This window comes from Balaenoptera physalus, assembly GCF_965194825.1.
Source record: "Balaenoptera physalus genome assembly, chromosome: 1".
NCBI classification, from domain to species: domain Eukaryota; kingdom Metazoa; phylum Chordata; class Mammalia; order Artiodactyla; family Balaenopteridae; genus Balaenoptera; species Balaenoptera physalus.
The window spans coordinates 153770344-153788748 of record NC_138882.1 but is presented as its reverse complement, the minus strand read 5'-3'; the positions used below and the strand labels follow the sequence as shown (position 1 = coordinate 153788748).

At 38.9% G+C, this 18405-nt stretch overlaps 1 protein-coding gene across 3 annotated transcripts in view; it reads left to right on the top strand.

Annotated features, from left to right (window-relative positions):
- Positions 1 to 18405, top strand: part of LOC309645526 (uncharacterized protein C1orf185 homolog) — a 247587-nt gene that overhangs the window by 124419 nt on the left and 104763 nt on the right. For 2 of the 3 annotated variants that reach the window (XM_082430752.1, XM_082430753.1), the window contains exons 2-3: positions 13165 to 13267; positions 13978 to 14027. In XM_082430752.1, the coding sequence (XP_082286878.1) occupies positions 13260 to 13267; positions 13978 to 14027 (58 nt within the window). In that variant the 5' untranslated portion in view covers positions 13165 to 13259. Of the gene's footprint in view, positions 1 to 10205; positions 11968 to 13164; positions 13268 to 13977; positions 14028 to 18405 lie in introns of those variants that run through there. The other variant, XM_082430754.1, reaches the window with a different exon arrangement.

Below are 18405 nucleotides of genomic sequence, written 5' to 3'. Positions count from 1 at the left end.
TGTCTAACAGATGCTCATAGAACTAAAGGAAGATGTGGAAAGTCAAGAAAACAACATGTGATAAAAATGGAAATATCAGGACTTCCTTAGTGGCACAGTGGTTAAGAATCTGCCTGTCAATGCAGGGGACACGGGTTCAATCCCTGGTCTGGGAAGATCCTACATGCCGTGGAGCAACTGAACCCGTGCGCCACAACTACTGAGCCTGTGCTCTAGAACCCGCGAGCCATAATGACTGAGCCTGCAAGCTAAAACTACTGAGCCCGCATGCCACAACTACTGAAGCCCCCGAGCCTAGAGCCTGTGCTCTGCAACAAGAAGCCCCGCAATGAGAAGCCCGCGCACTGCAACGAAGAGTAGCCCCCACTCACCGCAACTAGAGAAAGCCCGTGAACAGCAACGAAGATCCAACACAGTGAAAAATAAATAAAATAAAATTATTTTTAATAAAAGGAAATATCAATAAAGAGATAGAGGTCAAGATGGTAGACAAGGAGGATGCGGAGTTCGTGTCTCCGCACAACTAGGGCACCTACCAGGCACTGGTGGGGACCATGGAGACCTAAGGGGACAGGAGGAATCCCCAGCGACTGAGTAGGATGTGGTGGGTAGAGAGTGGGGAGAAGTGGAGGCCAGATGTGATCAGCGCCCCTGAGGGGTGGTTGGGGGAGGGGAAGGGATCCCACACCCAGAGGGGGAAAGGGGGGGCCACTGGGAGGGCAGAGGATCAGAAGGGAGCATGGCCAGCATTTCCCTTGCCCACTTGGGCCCCGGGGAGACTACTGAGATCCAGGCTTGATCCTCTGCCCACTGAGGCCCCCTCCAGCTGCGTGGGTCCTGAGGGAGTGGGAGTGAGGGCAGGGGGAGCAAAAGTAAAGGCGGGAGTGATGGGACCAACCAGCACCCTTGAGGGGTGGCTGGGGGAACGGAGGAGTTCTCACACCTGGTGGGGCCCGTCCACAGTTAGGGGTTCAGCAGCGATGGGGGAGACACTCAGGGGAGTGGAGGAATGGAAGGGAGCATGGCCAGTGCTTTCCCTGCCCACTTGGGCACTGGGGAGCCTGTTGGGCTCCTGGGCCCAATCCCCAGCCTGCGGAGGCTACCTCCAGCAGCGCAGAGCCTAAGCCCCGCTTCTACATGCCCACTCAGGGCCCTACCTCTACATGCGGCACTCCGAGACCCCCTTTGAGACTCCTTCAACTGTGCTGGGCCTAAACCCCTCCCACACACCCTCACCCAGGGCCTTACCTCCAAACTCCGCAACTCCACGCTTCAAGCCTCCTCTAAGGCTGTGCTGCCTCCCCCACCACCCTCCTACCACGCAGGTACTAAGCCTAGGCCCCACCCCACCCTAAACCCCGCCCCTGCCTACGTTCTACCCCCCACTAAGGCTCCGCCCCCACAGCCAAGGCCTTTTCCAGCCTTTTTTTTTTCTTTTTTCCTCTTTGTTTTTTTTTCTTCTTCTTTTAGGGTGTGGTTCTGTTTTACCTTGTTGTTGCTGATTCATTTATATTTTTATTTTTTTCTAATAAATCATTTATTTTTCTGATTTTATTTTATTCTTTATACCTTGTTATTGTTCTGCTCCTTTTGGCTTTTTCTTTTTTTCTTTCTTTTTCTGTTGTGGTTCTGTTTTACCTTGTAGTTGTTTTAATTATAGTTTTATTTTTCCTAACATTTTTTAATCTTTCTAATTTTATTTTATTTTTTGTTCTTTGTTATTGTACTGCTCCTTTTTTTCCTTTTCTTTTGCCATGCTGTGTGGCTTGCAGGATCTTGGTTCCCAGGCCGGGTGTTGGGCCTGAGCTCCTGTGGTGGGAGTGCCGAGTCCAAATTGTGGACTAACAGAGAAACTCAGACTGCAGGGAATATTAATCAGAGTGAGTCTTCCGGGGGTCCTCATCTCTGCACCAAGACCCGGCTCTACCCAACGGCCTGCAAACTCCAGTGGTGGATGCCTCAGGCCAAAAACCCAGTAAGACAGGAATACAGCCCCACCCATAAAAAAATGAGATGACAAAAAAATACGTTACAGACAAAGGAGCAAGGTAAAAACCTACAAGACCAAATAAATGAAGAGGAAATAGGCAAACTACCTGAAAAAGAATTCAGAGTAATGATAGTAAAGATGATGCAAAATCTCAGAAACAGAATGGAGAAAATACAAAAGACATTTAACAAGGACCTAGAAGAACTAAAGAGCAAACAAACAGTGATAAACAACAAAATAACTGAAATTAAAAATACTCTAGAAGGAATCAGTAGCAGAATAACTGAGGCAGAAGAACGAATAAGTGAGCTGGAAGATAAAATGGTGGAAATAAATGCTGGAGAGCAGAATAAAGAAAAAGGAATGAAAAGAATTGAGGACAGTCTCAGAGACCTCTGGGACAACACTAAACACAACAACATTTGAATGATAGGGGTCCCAGAAGAAGAAGAGAAAGAGAAAGGGTATGACAAAATATTTGAAGAGATTACAGTTGAAAAATTCCCTAACATGGGAAAGTAAATAGCCACCCAAGTCCAGGAAGCACAGAGAGTCCTGTACAGGATAAACCCCAGGAGAAACACACCAAGACACATATTAATCAAACTAACAAAAATTAAATTCAAAGAAAAAATATTAAAAGCAGCAAGGGAAAATCAACAAATAACATACAAGGGAATCCCCATAAGGTTATCAGCTGATTTTTCAGCAGAAACTCTGCAGGTCAGAAGGGAGTGGCAGGATATATTTAAAGTGATGAAAGGGAAGAGCCTACAACCAGGATTACTCTACCCAACAAGGATCTCATTCAGATTTGATGGAGAAATCAAAAGCTTTACAGACAAGCAAAAGCTAAGAGAATTCAGCACCACCAAACTAGCTTTACAACAAATGCTAAAGGAACTTCTCTAGGCAGGAAACACAAGATGAGAAAAAGACCCACAAAAACAAACCCAAAACAATTAATAAAATGGTAATAGGAGCATACACATCAATAATCACCTTGAATGTAAATGGATTAAATGTTCCAACCAAAAGACACAAACTGGCTGAATGGATACAAAAACAAGACCCATATATATGCGGCCTATAAGAGACCCCCTTCAGACCTAGGGATACATACAGACTGAAAGTGAGGGGATGGAAAAAGATATTCCATGCAAATAGAAATCACAAGAAAGCTGGAGTAGCAATAATCATATCAGATAAAATAGACTTTAAAATAAAGACTGTTACAAGAGATAAGGAAGGACACTACATAATGATCAAGGGATCAATCCAAGAAGAAAACATAACAATTATAAATATTTATGCACCCAACATAGGAGCACCTCAATACATAAGGCAAATTCTAACCGCCATAAAAGGGAAATCGACAGTAACACAATAATAGTTGGGGACTTTAACACCCCGTTTACACTAAAAGACAGATCATCCAGACAGAAAATAAATAAGGAAACACAAGCTTTAAATGACACAGTAGACCAGACAGACTTAATTGATATTTATAGGACATCCTACCCAAAAGCAGAAGAATACACTTTCTTCTCAAGTGCACATGGAACGTACTCTACTTTGGGTCACAAATCAAGCCTTGGAAAATTTAAGAATACTGAAATCATATCAGCCATCCTTTCCAACCAGAACGCTATGAAATTAGAAATCAATTACAGGAAAAAAAAACTGTAAAAAACACAAACACGTGGAGGCTAAACAGTGCTCTGCTAAATACCCAAGAGATCACAGAATAACTCAAAGAAGAAATAAAAACATACCTAGAAACAAACGACAACAAAAACACGACGATCCAAAACCTATGGAATGCAGCAAAAGCAGTTCTAAGACGGAGGTTTATAGCAATTCAAGCTCACTATAAGAAACAAGAAAAATCTCAAATAAACAATCTAACCTTACACCTAAAGAAACGAGAAAAAGAAGAACAAAGAAAACCCAAAGTTAGTAGAAGGAAAGAAATCATAAAGATCAGAGCAGAAATAAATGAAATAGAAACAAAACAATAGTAAAGATCAATAAAACTAAAAGCTGGTTCTTTGAGAAGATAAACAAAATTGATAAACCTTTAGACAGACTCATCAAGAAAAAGAGGGAGAAGATGCATATCAATAAAATTAGAAATGAAAAAGTATATTACAACTGACACTGCAGAAATACAAAAGATCGTAAGAGACTACTACAAGCAACTCTATGCCAATAAAATGGACAACCTGGAAGAAATGAACAAATTCTTGGAAAGGTACAACTTTCCAAGACTGAACCGGGAAGAATTAGAAAATATAAATAGACCAATCCCAAGCAGTGAAATTGAAACTGTAATTAAAAATCTTCCAACAAACAAAAGCCCAGGACCAGATGGCTTCACAGGCAAATTCTTCAAACATTTAGAGAAGAGCTAACACATATCTTTCTCAAACTCTTCCAAAAAATTGCAGAGGGAGGAACACTCCTAAACTCATTCTATGAGGCCACCATCACCCTGATACCAAAACCAGACAAAGATATCACAAGAAAAGAAAATTATAGCCTAATATCATTGATGAACATAGATGCAAAAATCCTCAACAAAATACTAGCAAACAGAATCCAACAACACATTAAAAGGATTATACCCCATGATCAAGCGGGATTTATCCCAGCGATACAAGGATTCTTCAATATATGCAAAACAATCAATGTGATACACCATATTAACAAATTAAAGAATAAAAACCATATGATCATCTCAATAGATGCAGAAAAAGCTTTAGACAAAATTCAACACCCATTTATGATAAAATCTCTCCAGGAAATGGGCATAGAGGGAACCTACCTCAACATAATAAAGGCCATATCCGACAAACCCACAGCAAACATCATTCTCAATAGTGAAAAACCGAAAGCATTTCTTCTAAGATCAGGAACAAGACAAGGATGTCCACTCTCACCACTATTACTCAGCGCAGTATAGGAAGTCTTAGTCATGGCAATCAGAGAAGAAAAAGAACTAAAATGACTACAAATTGGAAAAGAAGAAGTAAAACTGTCACTGTTTGCAGATGACATGATACTATACATAGAAAATCCTAAAGATGCCACCAGAAAACTACTAGAACTAATCAATGAATTTGGTAAGGTTCCAGGATACAAAATTAATGCTCAGAATTCTCTTGAATTCCTATACACTAACAATGAAAGATCACAAAGAGAATTTTAAAAACAATCCCATTTACCATCATAACAAAAAGAATCAAATAGCTAGGTATAAACCTACCTAAGGAGGCAAAAGACCTGTACACAGAAAAACGATAAAACACTGATGAAAGAAATCAAAGATGACACAGACAGATGAAGAGATATACCATGCTCCCGGATTGGAAGAATCAATATTGTGAAAATGACTATACTACCCAAAGCTACAGGTTCAATGCAATCTCTATCAAATTACCAATGGCATCTTTCACAGAATTAGGACAAAAATATTATACAATTCGTATGGAAACACAAAAGACCCCAAATAGTCAAAACAATCTTGAGAAAGAACAACGGAGCTGGAGGAATCTGGCTCCCTGATTTCAGACTATACTACAAAGCTACCGTAATCAAGACAGTGTGGTACTGGCACAAAAACAGAAATATAGATCAATGGTACAGGATAGAAAGCCCAGAGATAAACCCATACACCTATGGTCACCTAATCTATGACAAAGAAGGCAAGAATATACAATGGAGGAAAGACAGCCTCTTCAAAAAATGGTGCTGGGAAAACTGGACAACTACATGTAAAAGAATGAAATTACAACACTACCTAACAGCACACACACAAATAAACTCAAAATGGATTAGAGACCTAAATGTAAGACCAACCAGACTGTATAAAACTCTTAGAGGAAACATAGGAAAAACACTCTTTGACATAAATCACAGAAAGATCTTTTATGACCCACCTCCTAGAGTAATGAAAATAAAAACAAAAATAAACGAATAGGACCTAATTAAACTTAAAAGCTCTTGCACAGCAAAGGAAACCATAAATAAGACAAAAAGATACCCACAGAATGGGAGAAAATATTTGCTAATGAAGCAGCAGACATAGGATTAATCTCCAAAATATACAAACAGCCCATACAGCTCAATATCAAAAAAACCCGAACAACCCGATCAAAAAATGGGTGGAAGTCCTAAATAGACATTTCTCCAAAGAAGTCATACCGATGGCCAATAAATGCATGAAAAGATGCTCAACATCACTAATTATTAGAGAAATGCAAATCAAAACTACAATGAGGTATCACCTCACACTGGTCAGAATGACCATCATCAGAAAATCTACAAGCAATAAATGCTGGAGAGGGTGTGGAGAAAAGGGAACCCTCTTGCACTGCTGGTGGGAATGTAAACTGATACAGCCACTATGGAGAAGAGTATGGAGGTTCCTTAAAAAACTAAAAATAGAACTACCATATGACCCAGCAATCCCATTACTGGGCATATACCCTGAGAAAACCATAATTCAAAAGGACACATGTACCCCCATGTTCACTGCAGCACTATTTACAATAGCCAGGATATGGAAACCACCTAAATGTCCATCGACAGATGAATGGATAAAGAAGATGTGGTACATATATATAATGGAATATTACTCAGCCATAAAAAGAAATGATATGGGTCATTTGTAGAGACGTGGATGGACCTAGAGTCTGTAATACAGAGTGAAGTGGGTCAGAAAGAGAAAAACAAATATTGTATATTAATGTATATATGTGGAATCTAGAAAGATGGTACAGATTAACCTATTTGCAAGGCAGGAATAGAAAGGCAGATGTAGAGAATGGACGTGTGGACACAGGTGGTCAGGGAAGGGTGGGATGAATTGGGAAATTAGGTTTGACATAAATACACTACCATGTGTAAAACAGATAACTAGTGGGAACCTGCTGTATAGCACTAGGAGCACAGCCCGGTGTTCTGTGATGGCCTAGTTGGGTGGGATGAAGGCGGAGGGAGTTCCAAGAGGGAGGGGATGTTTGTATGCATATGGCTGATTCACTTCACTGTGCAGCAGAAACTAACACAAGACTGTAAAGCAATTATACTGCAATAAAAAATAAATAAATAAAAGCAATGGAAAAAATTAAAAAAAAATAAAACCTAAAAAGAAGCTAAAATAAATAAATAAATTCTGAGGCTGAAAAGCACAATAACTAAAATGAAGCATTCATTAGAGAGATTCAAAGGCAGATTTGATTGAGCAAGCAGAAAGAAAAAAAGTCAGTGAACTTGAAGATAGGACAATAGAAATTACCAAGTTTGAGGAACAGAAAGAAAGAAAACTGAAGAACAGTAAACAGAGCCTAAGGGACCTGTGAGACATCAACAAGCAAACCATCACACCCGTCATGAGAGTCCCAAAAGGAGAAGAGGGATAGAAAATGGCAGAGAGAATATTTGAAGAAATAATGGCTGAAATCCAAATTTCAGGAAAGACATGAATATAAACAGCCAAGAAGCTCAATGAACCCCAGTAAGATGAACTCAAAGAGACCCACATCAAGACACATCATAATCAAACTTTCAAAAGATAGAGTGAATCTTCAAAGCAGCAAATCATAAGCAAATTATCACATACAAGGAAGACTCAATAAAATAACAAGAATATTTCTCATCAGAAACTTTGGAGACCAGAGGCAGTGAGCCAGTATATTCAAAGCACTAAAAGAAAAAAAAAAAAAGTCAATGAAGAATCCTACAGCTGTCAAAACTGTCCTTTAAAAGTGAAGTAGAGGGACTTCCTTGGCAGTCCAGTGGTTAGGACTCCGCACTTCCAATGCAGGGGGCATGGGTTCGATCCCTGGTTGGGGAACTAAGATCCCACATTTTGTGTGGCATAGCCAAGAAATTTTAAAAAAAAGAATAAAATAAGAAAGAAAAGTGAAGTAGAAATCAAGACATTTCCAGATTAACCAAAGCTGAGCTAGTTCAGGATCACTAGACTTGCCAGCAAGAAATGCTCAGGGAATCCTGCAAGGTGCAATGAAAGGACACTAGACAGTAACTTGAAGCTGTGAGGAGAAATAAAGATATCAATAAAAACAAATATATGGGCAATTTAAGCTAGTATTATTGTAACAATGGTCTGTAACTGCACTTTTTGTTTTCTACATAATTTAAGAAACAAATACCTTGAAAGATAAAAAAAACAATTAGTGTAAAAGCTAGTATTACTGTAACTTTGGTTTGTATCTCTACATTTTGCTATCTACATAACTTAGGAGACTAATGTATTTAAAAGAATTATTAGTTTATGTTTTGGGGCACACAATGTATAGAGATGGAATTTTGTGACATTAACAACCAAAAGGAGTGGGGATGAAGATGTAAGAAAGCAGAGTTTTTGTATGTTACTGAAGTTAAGCTGCTATAAATTCAAATTAGAAGTTTATAACATTAGGATGTTAAATGTGATCTCCACAATATCAACAAAGAAAATAGCTATGGAATACATCCAAAAGGAAATTAAGAAGTAATTTTACCATTTCACTACAAAAATCAACTAAACACTAAAAAGACAGGAATGCAGAAAATGTGGGAGATAAAAACTATAGGGCATATAGAAAGCAAATAGCCCAGAGACAGAAGTAAATCCCTCCTTATTAGTAATTACTTTAAATGTAAATGGATTAAACTCTCCAATCAAAAGACAGAGGATGGTAGAATGGATTAAAAATACATGACACAACTATATGCTGTTTAAAAGAGACTCCAGATCCAAAGACACAAACAGGTTGAAAGTGAAAGTAGGGAAGAATATATTCCATGCAAATATTAACTAAAAGAGAGCAGGAGTGGCTATACTAATAACAGACAAAATAGACTTCAAATCAAAAACGTTTATAAAAAAAAAAGTTTATGAGACAAAAAGGAAATTATGTATTAATAAAAGGTTCAAAACAGCAAGAAAATGTAACAAGTATAAACATTTATGCACCTAATGACAGACCATCAAAATATATGAGGCAAAAACTGACAGAACTGAAGGGAGAAATATACATGTGTACAATGATAGTTGGAGACTTCAATACCTCTCTCACAAAAATGGGTAGAAAAACCAGACAGAATATAAATAAGGAAACAGAGGACATAACCAACACAATAACTCAACTAGATCTAACAGATGTATATAGAACAGTCCATACATCAACAACAGCATACTCAATCTTCTCAAGTGCACATAGAACATTTTCCAGCATTGACTATATGTTAAAGCCACAAAATGAGTCTCAATAGATTTTAAAAGATAGACATCATACAAAGCATCTTCTCTGTCCAACAGCATGAAATAAAAATCAATAACATAACGAAAACTGAAAAATTCACAAAACTGTGGAAATCAAACAACACACTTTTAAACAACCAATGGATCAAAGAAGAAATCACAAAGGAATCTGAAAATACTTAGAGACAAATGAAAACAAAACCACAACATACCAAAACTTATGGGATGCAGAGAAAGCAGTGCTAAGCAGGAAATTTATAGTTATAAATACTTACATTAAAAAGCAAGAAAGATCTGAAATCGACAACCTAACTTTAAAGCTTAGGGAACTACATAAGGAACAAAAAACCCAAAAGCTAGCTGAAGGAAGGAAATAATAAAGATGAGAGCAGACATAAACAAAATAGAGAATATAAAAACAATAGAGAAATCAACAAAACCAAAGGTTAATTCTTCAAAAAGATCAACAAAATTGACAAACCTTTAGGTAGATGAACTAAGAAAAAAGAGAGAAGACTCAAATTGCTAAAATTAGAAATAGAAGTGGGACATTATTACAGATTCTGCAGAAATAAAAATATTATGAGAGTACTATAAAAAATTGTATGGCAGGGGCTTCCCTGGTGGCGCAGTGGTTGAGAGTCTGCCTGCCAGTGCAGGGGATACGGGTTCGAGCCCTGGTCCTGGGAGGATTCCCACATGCCGCGGAGCAACTGGGCCCGTGAGCCACAATTACTGAGCCTGCGCGTCTGGAGTCTGTGCTCCGCAACAAGAGAGGCCGCGATAGTGAGAGACCCGCGCATCGCGATGAAGAGTGGCCCCCGCTTGCCGCAACTAGAGAAAGCCCTCGCACAGAAACGAAGACCCAACACAGCCAAACATAAATAAATAAAATAATTAAAATAACTTTAAAAAAAAAAAAAAAAAAAAAAAAAAAAAAAATTGTATGGCAAAAATTTGGATAACCTAGAGGAAGTGGATGAATTTCTAGAAACACAAAACCTACCAAGACTAAAACACAAAGAAATAGAAAATCTGAACAGACCTATAACTAGTAAGGAGATAGAAACCATAATCAAAAATCTCCCAACAAAGAAAAGCCCTGGACTTGATGGCTCCACTGGTGAATTCCACCAAACATTTAAAGAAGAACTAATACCAATCTTTTTGCACATCAAATCCTTTTTGTACATCAAAAGACACTATCCAGGGAGTAAAAAACAACCCACAAAATGGGAGAAAATATTTGCAAATCATCTGTCTGATAAACCAGCAGTCCCCAACCTTTTTGGCACCAGGGACCGGTTTCATGGAAGACAATTTTTCCATGGACCGGTGTGGGTCGGGGGGCGGTAGGGATGGTTCAGGTGGTAATGCGAGTGAGCGATGGGGAGCGATGGGGAGCAGCAGATGAAGCTTCTCTCGCTCACCCGCCACTCACCTCCTGCTGTTTGGCCCGGTTCCTAACAGGGGGTTGGGGACCCCTGTGATAAAGGATTTATATCCAGATTAGAGAACTCCTTAAACTCAACAACAAAAAAACAAACAATTCAGTTCAAAAATGGGCAAAAGACTTGAATATCAACATTTCTGCAAAGAAGATATATGAATGACCAAAATGTATATGAAAAGATCTCAACATCACTGACCATTAGGGAAATGCAAATCAAAACTACAGTGAGATACTACCTCACACCAGTAGGATGGCTAATTAAAAACAAACAAACAAACAAAAATCCACCAGAAAACAAGCGTTGGCGAGGATGTGGAGAAATTGGTACCCTTGTGCACTGTTGGTGGGAATACAAAACGGCACAGCCACTGTGGAAAACGGTATGAAGGGTCCTCAAAAAGTTAAAAATAGAATTACCATATGATTCAGCAATTCCCCTTCTGGGTATATATCCAAAGGAAATGAAAGAAGGATCTCAAAGAGATATTTGTACACCAATGTTCATGGCATCATTATTCTCAGTAGCTAAGATCCAGAAGCAAACTAAATGTCTATCATATGACTGGAGTCTAACATATGACTGGATAAAGAAATGTGGTATATACATACAATGGAATATTTTTCAACCTTAAAAAGGAAGGAAATTCTACCATATATTACAACAAGGTTAAACCTTGGAGACATTACGCCAAATGAAATAAGCCAGTCACACAAAAAAATACTATATGATTCCACTTATATGAGGTACTTAGTCAAAATCATAAAGAAAGAAAGTGTAATAGTGGTTGGCAGGGCCTAAGGGGAGAGAATGGGAAGTTATTGTTTAATAGGTATAAAGTGTCAGTTTTACAAGATGAAAAGAGTTATGGGGATGGATGATGGTGATAGCTGCACAACAATGTTAATGTATTTAATACTACTGAACTGCGCACTTAAAAACCGGTAAGATGGTCAATTTTATGTCATGTGTATTTTACAATGACAACAAAATGAGGCAAATCAGGTTACTCATCAGTTCAATATCCTTTAACAGTTTTATCTCAGAATAAAAGTCAAAGTCCTCATTATGACCCACAAGGCCCTTCATGATCTGAACCCCTTCTCTTTATCACTCCAACCTCATCTTACCATCTACCTCTCCCATACTCTGTTCCTGCCACACTGGGCTCAGGGCCACTGCACTTGATAGTCCATCTCTTGGAACGCACTTCCCACAGATATCGGCTTGACTCTTTCCCTTATCTCCTTCAGGTAAGGTCCTCCTTGGCCACCCTACCTAAAAATGAAACAAACCCTACCACATACATCCTATCTCCATTCACTACTTCACTTTTTTATTTAACATTGAACATCTAACATGCAACATACTTTCCTGATTTATACTTATCTTGTTTATTGCCTGCATCTCCAACCAGAATGTAAACTCCATGAAGATAGGGACTTTTGTCTGATTGAGCCTATGTCTCACACGAAGTAAGATATCAATGAAATTTATTGGATTAATGAATGAAAGAACATGAAAAAATATGAATGAAAGAAGTAGTAAAGAAGTAAATCTACATTTTATATATATTAAAAATGGTTCATTTATTTTCACCAGTATATATAATGTTTTTCTAACTGTTTACAGTTACTAAATGCCAGCCTGGGCTTGTTAGTTATAACTTAGAACACTGCCTATTTCACTAGATGTTCTCTTCTTTTCCTCCATGCCATAAATGGGGCTAAATGAACTTGGAAGCAAAGGCCAAAAATATATAGAAGTAGACAGGCATAGGCTTTGGAATCAGACAGACCTGGATTTATATCCCAGATACTCTACTTGGTAGGGTAGGGTTTTTAACCTCTATGTGTCTCCATTGCTGTAAAGACAGTGTGAAATAGTGGAAACAGTTCATTGGCTTAGGAATCTGAGAGTCTTGGATTCTCATGTATTTGTAACTTTGGGCAAGTTATTTACTATATTGTTCACTCTCAACTTCCGCATCTACAAAGTGAGGATAATATCTCTTTCATAGGGTCCTTGTAAAAATGTAAAGCACCTGACACAGAAGGTAACCAGTAAATGTTCATTTCTGTTACTAATATAGGATAGTCATTAATTTTCTGCCCAAGATAACTTTGTTCATTGGTAAGAAGGCATCCACCCTAGAGGTAAGTTTTTTTTTTTTTTTCATGACTACTACTCTTGTAATGAGCTATGCTGATTGTTTTTCAATATTACTAATAACCCCTACGGCTAGACACTAAAGCCAGAAGCATATTCCAATTAGCAATACTTTACCCACAAATATACATTCCTAAGGGAATGGAGGGCAAGAGCAAGCTCTGCCAGCTTACATTTCTTTTGCATCCACTTTCTGTTTTCTATTACAGGTGGGATCTCATTTTAATGAATACCATTTTAAACATCTGTTTCTACATGGTGAGACTATTTTTGTGTTCTAGGATATGGGCCACAGGAACTGTGCTTTGTTGACTTGGCTAAAACAAATTCTACAAAAATAAAGAGAAAGAAAATTCTTTCTTTACAAGGACTGTCTATGCAGAAGTAAGTATTTTAATAAGAGGTAAGTATCGTTTGTAAGTGAAATACCTGGCTTGGCTACTTCCAAGAAAACAGAACATGAGCTGGTGGGTAGAAGGCAAAGTGCAGTGGAAAGCAAGAGAAAATAAGAGAAAATGGAGCAAAGCCCTCAAGTGAGATCTGTTAGAAAGTTCAAACCTTAAGCCGGCACTCCACTTGGAAACATAACCCCCCCTCTTCCAGGGCATACTTCACAAGTTACCTCCTCTACAAAGCTTTTTCCAATTCCCTCTAGACATATAATTCAATTCTCTGTTTCCTGTACTCCCACTTGTTCTGAAACTGTGAGTAGCATTTACCAGTATTCATCTTATACCTTTAAAGATAATTGTTTTGTGCTCTGTCCCTTTCCCTCACCAAGACTGTGAGCTCAGATCTCTAAGACAAAGATTGATTCAACTTCCTAAGACCAAAACCTAGCTCAGAGCTTAATACATAATAGCTATTTAATAAATTCTCATTGAATTCGATACATATGAAGAAGTATTAATATGCTGAATCCAGTATTTTTACCTATCTTGGATGCTCCTAGATAGCAAAAAACATGCTTCATTTCCACAGGATTTGACAGACTGATGTTCAGTGCCAGGTGCTGGTTGAAAAAAATTACTGAAATTAATATGCCAAAGTTGGCAAAAACCAAAATCAACCTTTTGACCTTTAATTTCTTTCAGGACTTGGATGCACAAAAATCTACTGCATGCTCCTGAATTAAACACTAACAGTAAGTGACTAAAGTATACTGAGTGCTCTGGGAAGACCCAGCTTAAGGCTCTTCATCCTCGCTATGGGAGGGGGTGAGTGTGTGGTGGGGTGGTGGGAGCTGGCGGTGGGGTCGGTAATAGGTAGGTGTGGGGTGGCGGGGAAAGGCGAAGCTCCCAGGATAGGGACTTGGAAGGGCTTGACAGACCACTGGCGTTGGGCAGGCGGCAGGGGCGAGTTACCTCAAAAGAACCAAAGGCCAGAACGGGGACTGCGAAAATGGACTCGAAGGAGCCGTCTGGGAGCACATTAGAAGGCTTGATCCCCTTCCCTCGGATAACATCAGCCCAGGTGCTGGTGCCAACTTGAGCCAACCATTCTGAATGAGCCAACCATTCCAGTTTCCAGCCTACCAGCCCCAGGTTCCTCGCCATCACGGTTTGTCGTGGCGCTGCCTGCTGGGCCCAGGCTTTCGGCCGGTCGGGCTCCTATTTCCGGCTGCGAGGCTCCGCCTTCCCGCCGGCCGTAGAGGCACCGCCCAGTCCCCAAAAGCGACGGCGGTTGCAGTTGTGCGTCTTACTGCTCCTCTCTTGTCCTAGAGGATCTTCTCTTCTTCTCCCTTTCTGCCGTCCCAGCAAGCTGCAAACCCTCTGAAAAAAATGCCTCTGCACCTCTAGCTCTTGAGGAGGTTGGCGTCTGCAGTGGAGTCTCCTATTGCAGGTGTGAGTTAACGACCTGGAACCCATTTTCGCCCGTATTTTCTTTTGCTCCCTTTCTTTGGCAACCACTGGGCTTTAGAATTTTGGAGTCGACTCCCCTCTCTGACCTAGAGTTCCTGAAAGAGCCTGTGCTTTAGTTGACTCCTCTGGTTTGTGATGAGGAGCCCCTTGCCATGTGTGTAAGGGAAAGGTGAGAATATTCTTAAAATGATAAGCAAAGTGCTAACTCTAAATTTAAAGAGTTGCCCTATTCTGGCCGTTCCAGAATGGTCTTTGGAATAGTGAGATAACCCTCTTTTCCTCTTCCTTACATCTGAACACTCTCTGGAAAGAAGCTAATTTCCTACCACGTGCTAATTAAAGTGGTGGTCAAGAACCTCTCCTTCATGTGTGACCTTACTTTTGCAGGGGCTGTAATGGAAATGAAGTGTAAACTTTCAGGGTATAAAGTAATATCTATGACTGACTTATTCCGAAATTAAAGTTTGCTGACCCTTAGGACATGATACAAGGTATACCTCTGAGATATTGCAGGTTCAGTTTCAGACCAGTGCCATAAGTGAATATGGCAATAAAGTGAGTAACATGAATTTTTTGGTTCCCCAGTGCATATAAAAGCTGTGTTTACACTATGCTGTAGACTGTTAAGTGTGCAATAGCATTATGTCTAAGAAAACAATGTACATAACCTAATTAAAAAATACTTTATTGCTAAAAACGCTGGACTTCCCTGGTGGTCCAGTGGTTAAGAATCCGTGCTTCCACGGCAGGGGGCACAGGTCTGACCCCTGGTTGGGGGGCTAGGATCCCACGTGCTGTGCGGTGTGGCCAAAATAAAATAAAAATAAAACAGCTTTAAAAATGCTGACCATCACCTGACAATGCAGGGTTGCCACAAACCTTCAATTTGTAAAAAAAGTGCAGTATCTGTGAAGCACAATAAAATGGGGTATGCCTGTATAGCATAGAAAATGAAAAAAGCAACCAATTCTACTTGAATATATTTTTCATTATTATAATACATCAAATATGGTTTTCAAAATGTAGTTCATTTTATTCACTGTCAAGAATGTGTATTCAAAACTAATATTCTACTCTTGAACTTTTATAGCCCCACTCTTCTCTGAGTTTATGCCACATATAAATTTAATTGTGGGCCTGTCCAGCAGGAAAAAGAAAGTTCAAAACAAGTTAGGAGGGGATATAAATATTGTAGAGTGTGGGTTATATAGAGTCAGATGGACTTACACTCACTATTTATTAGCTATGTATGAACTTAACCAACTTCTTTATCTTAAGTTGGGTTCTCCTACAACTAAGACCCTGCGATAAGGATCAGGGTACTAATTCCCTTCCCTCAGTGGTTGAGGGTTACTCTTGGGATTGTTAATTCTCTGGTACTTCCCTAGGCAGCCTTCCTTTGAGTAGCATGTGCCTGCTGCTAGAGAAAACCCTCAGGCAGAAAGACAAATGGTTGAGATAGGAAGCCATAGGCATAGCCTTAATGGAAATTGACATATGAAGCTGCAGGTAGCCTCCAGGGTGGCACAGGGGGATATGAGCTGGGCACTGACGATGTCTGAAACATTCATTAAGCCTTAATTTCTTTCTCTGTAATCTAGAGATAATAATTAGAGATTATAAGTAGAGTGATGTTAAGACTCTAGATCATAAAAAATACTTTAAAATTTTGAATATGTTAATATAATAATGTTGTATCATAATAATTAGGCACATCTTTTTAAGATTTTATTTATTTATTTATTTATTTTATATAGCAGGTTCTTATTAGTCATCCATTTTATACACATCAGTGTATACATGTCAATCCCAATCGCCCAATTCATCACACCCCCACCCCCACCCCCCCACGGCTTTCTCCCCTTGGTGTCCATACGTTTGTTCTCTACAGCTGTGTCTCAATTTCTGCCCTGCAAACCGGTTCATCTGTACCATTTTTCTAGGTTGCACATATATGCGTTAATATACGATATTTGTTTTTCTCTTTCTGACTTACTTCACTCGGTATGACAGTCTAGATCCATCAACATCTCAACAAATTACCCAATTTCGTTCCTTTTAATGGCTGAGTAATATTCCATTGTATATATGTACCACAACTTCTTTATCCATTCATCTGTTGATGGGCATTTAGGTTGCTTCCATGACCTGGCTATTGTAAATAGTGCCGCAATGAACATTGGGATGCATGTGTCTTTTTCAATTATCGTTTTCTCTGGGTATATGCCCAGTAGTGGGATTGCCGGATCATATGGTAATTCTATTTTTAGTTTTTTAAGGAACCTCCATACCGTTCCCCTTAGTGGGTGTATCAGTTTACATTCCCACCAACAGTGCAAGAGGGTTCCCTTTTCTCCACACCCTCTCCAGCATTTGGTGTTGTAGATTTTCTGATGTTGCCCATTCTAACTGGTGTGAGGTGATACCTCATTGTAGTTTTGATTTGCATTTCTCTAATAATTAGTGATGTTGAGCAACTTTTCATGTGCTTCTTGGCCATTTGTATGTCTTCTTTGGAGAAGTGTCTATTTAGGTCTTCTGCCCATTTTTGGATTGGGTTGTTTGTTTTTTTTAATATTGACCTGCATGAGCTGTTTATATATTTTGGAGATTAATCCTTTGTCCGTTGATTCATTTGCAAATATTTTCTCCAATTCTGAGGGTTGTCTTTCATCTTGTTTATGGTTTCCTTTGCTGTGCAAAAGCTTTGAAGTTTCATTAGGTCTCATTTGTTTATTTTTGTTTTTATTTCCATTACTCTAGGAGGTGGGTCAAAAAAGATCTTGCTGTGATTTATGTCAAAGAGTGTTCTTCCTATGTTTTCCTCTAAGAGTTTTATAGTGTCCAGTCTTACATTTAGGTCTCTAATCCATTTTGAGTTTATTTTTGTGTATGGTGTTAGGGAGTGTTCTAATTTCATTCTTTTACATGTAGCTGTCCAGTTTTCCCAGTGACACTTATTGAAGAGACTGTCTTTTCTCCATTGTATATCCTTACCTCCTTTGTCATAGATTAGTTGACCATAGGTACATGGGTTTACCTCTGGGCTTTCTATCTTGTTCCATTGATATGTTTCTGTTTTTGTGCCAGTACCATATTGTCTTGATTACTGTAGCTTTGTAGTATAGTCTGAAGTTAGGGAGTCTGATTCCTCCAGCTCCATTTTTTCCCCTCAAGACTGCTTTGGCTAGTCCGGGTCTTTTGTGTCTCCATACAAATTTTAAGATTTTGTGTTCCAGTTCCATAAAAAATGCCATTGGTAATTTGATAGGGATTGCATTGAATCTGTAGATTGCTTTGGGTAGTAGAGTCATTTTCACAATATTGATTCTTCCAATCCAAGAGCATGGCATATCTCTCCATCTGTTGGTATCATCTTTAATTTTTTACAGCAATTTCTTATAGTTTTCTGCATACAGGTCTTTTGTCTCCCTAGGTAGGTTTATTCCTAGGTATTTTATTCTTTTTCTTGCGATGGTAAATGGGAGTGTTTCCTTAATTTCTCTTTCAGATTTTTCATCATGATTTCTGTGCATTGATTTTGTATCCTGCAACTTTACCAAATTCATTGATTAGCTCTAGTAGATTTCTGGCGGCATCTTTAGGATTCTCTATGTATAGTATCATGTCATCTGCAAACAGTGACAATTTTACTTCTTC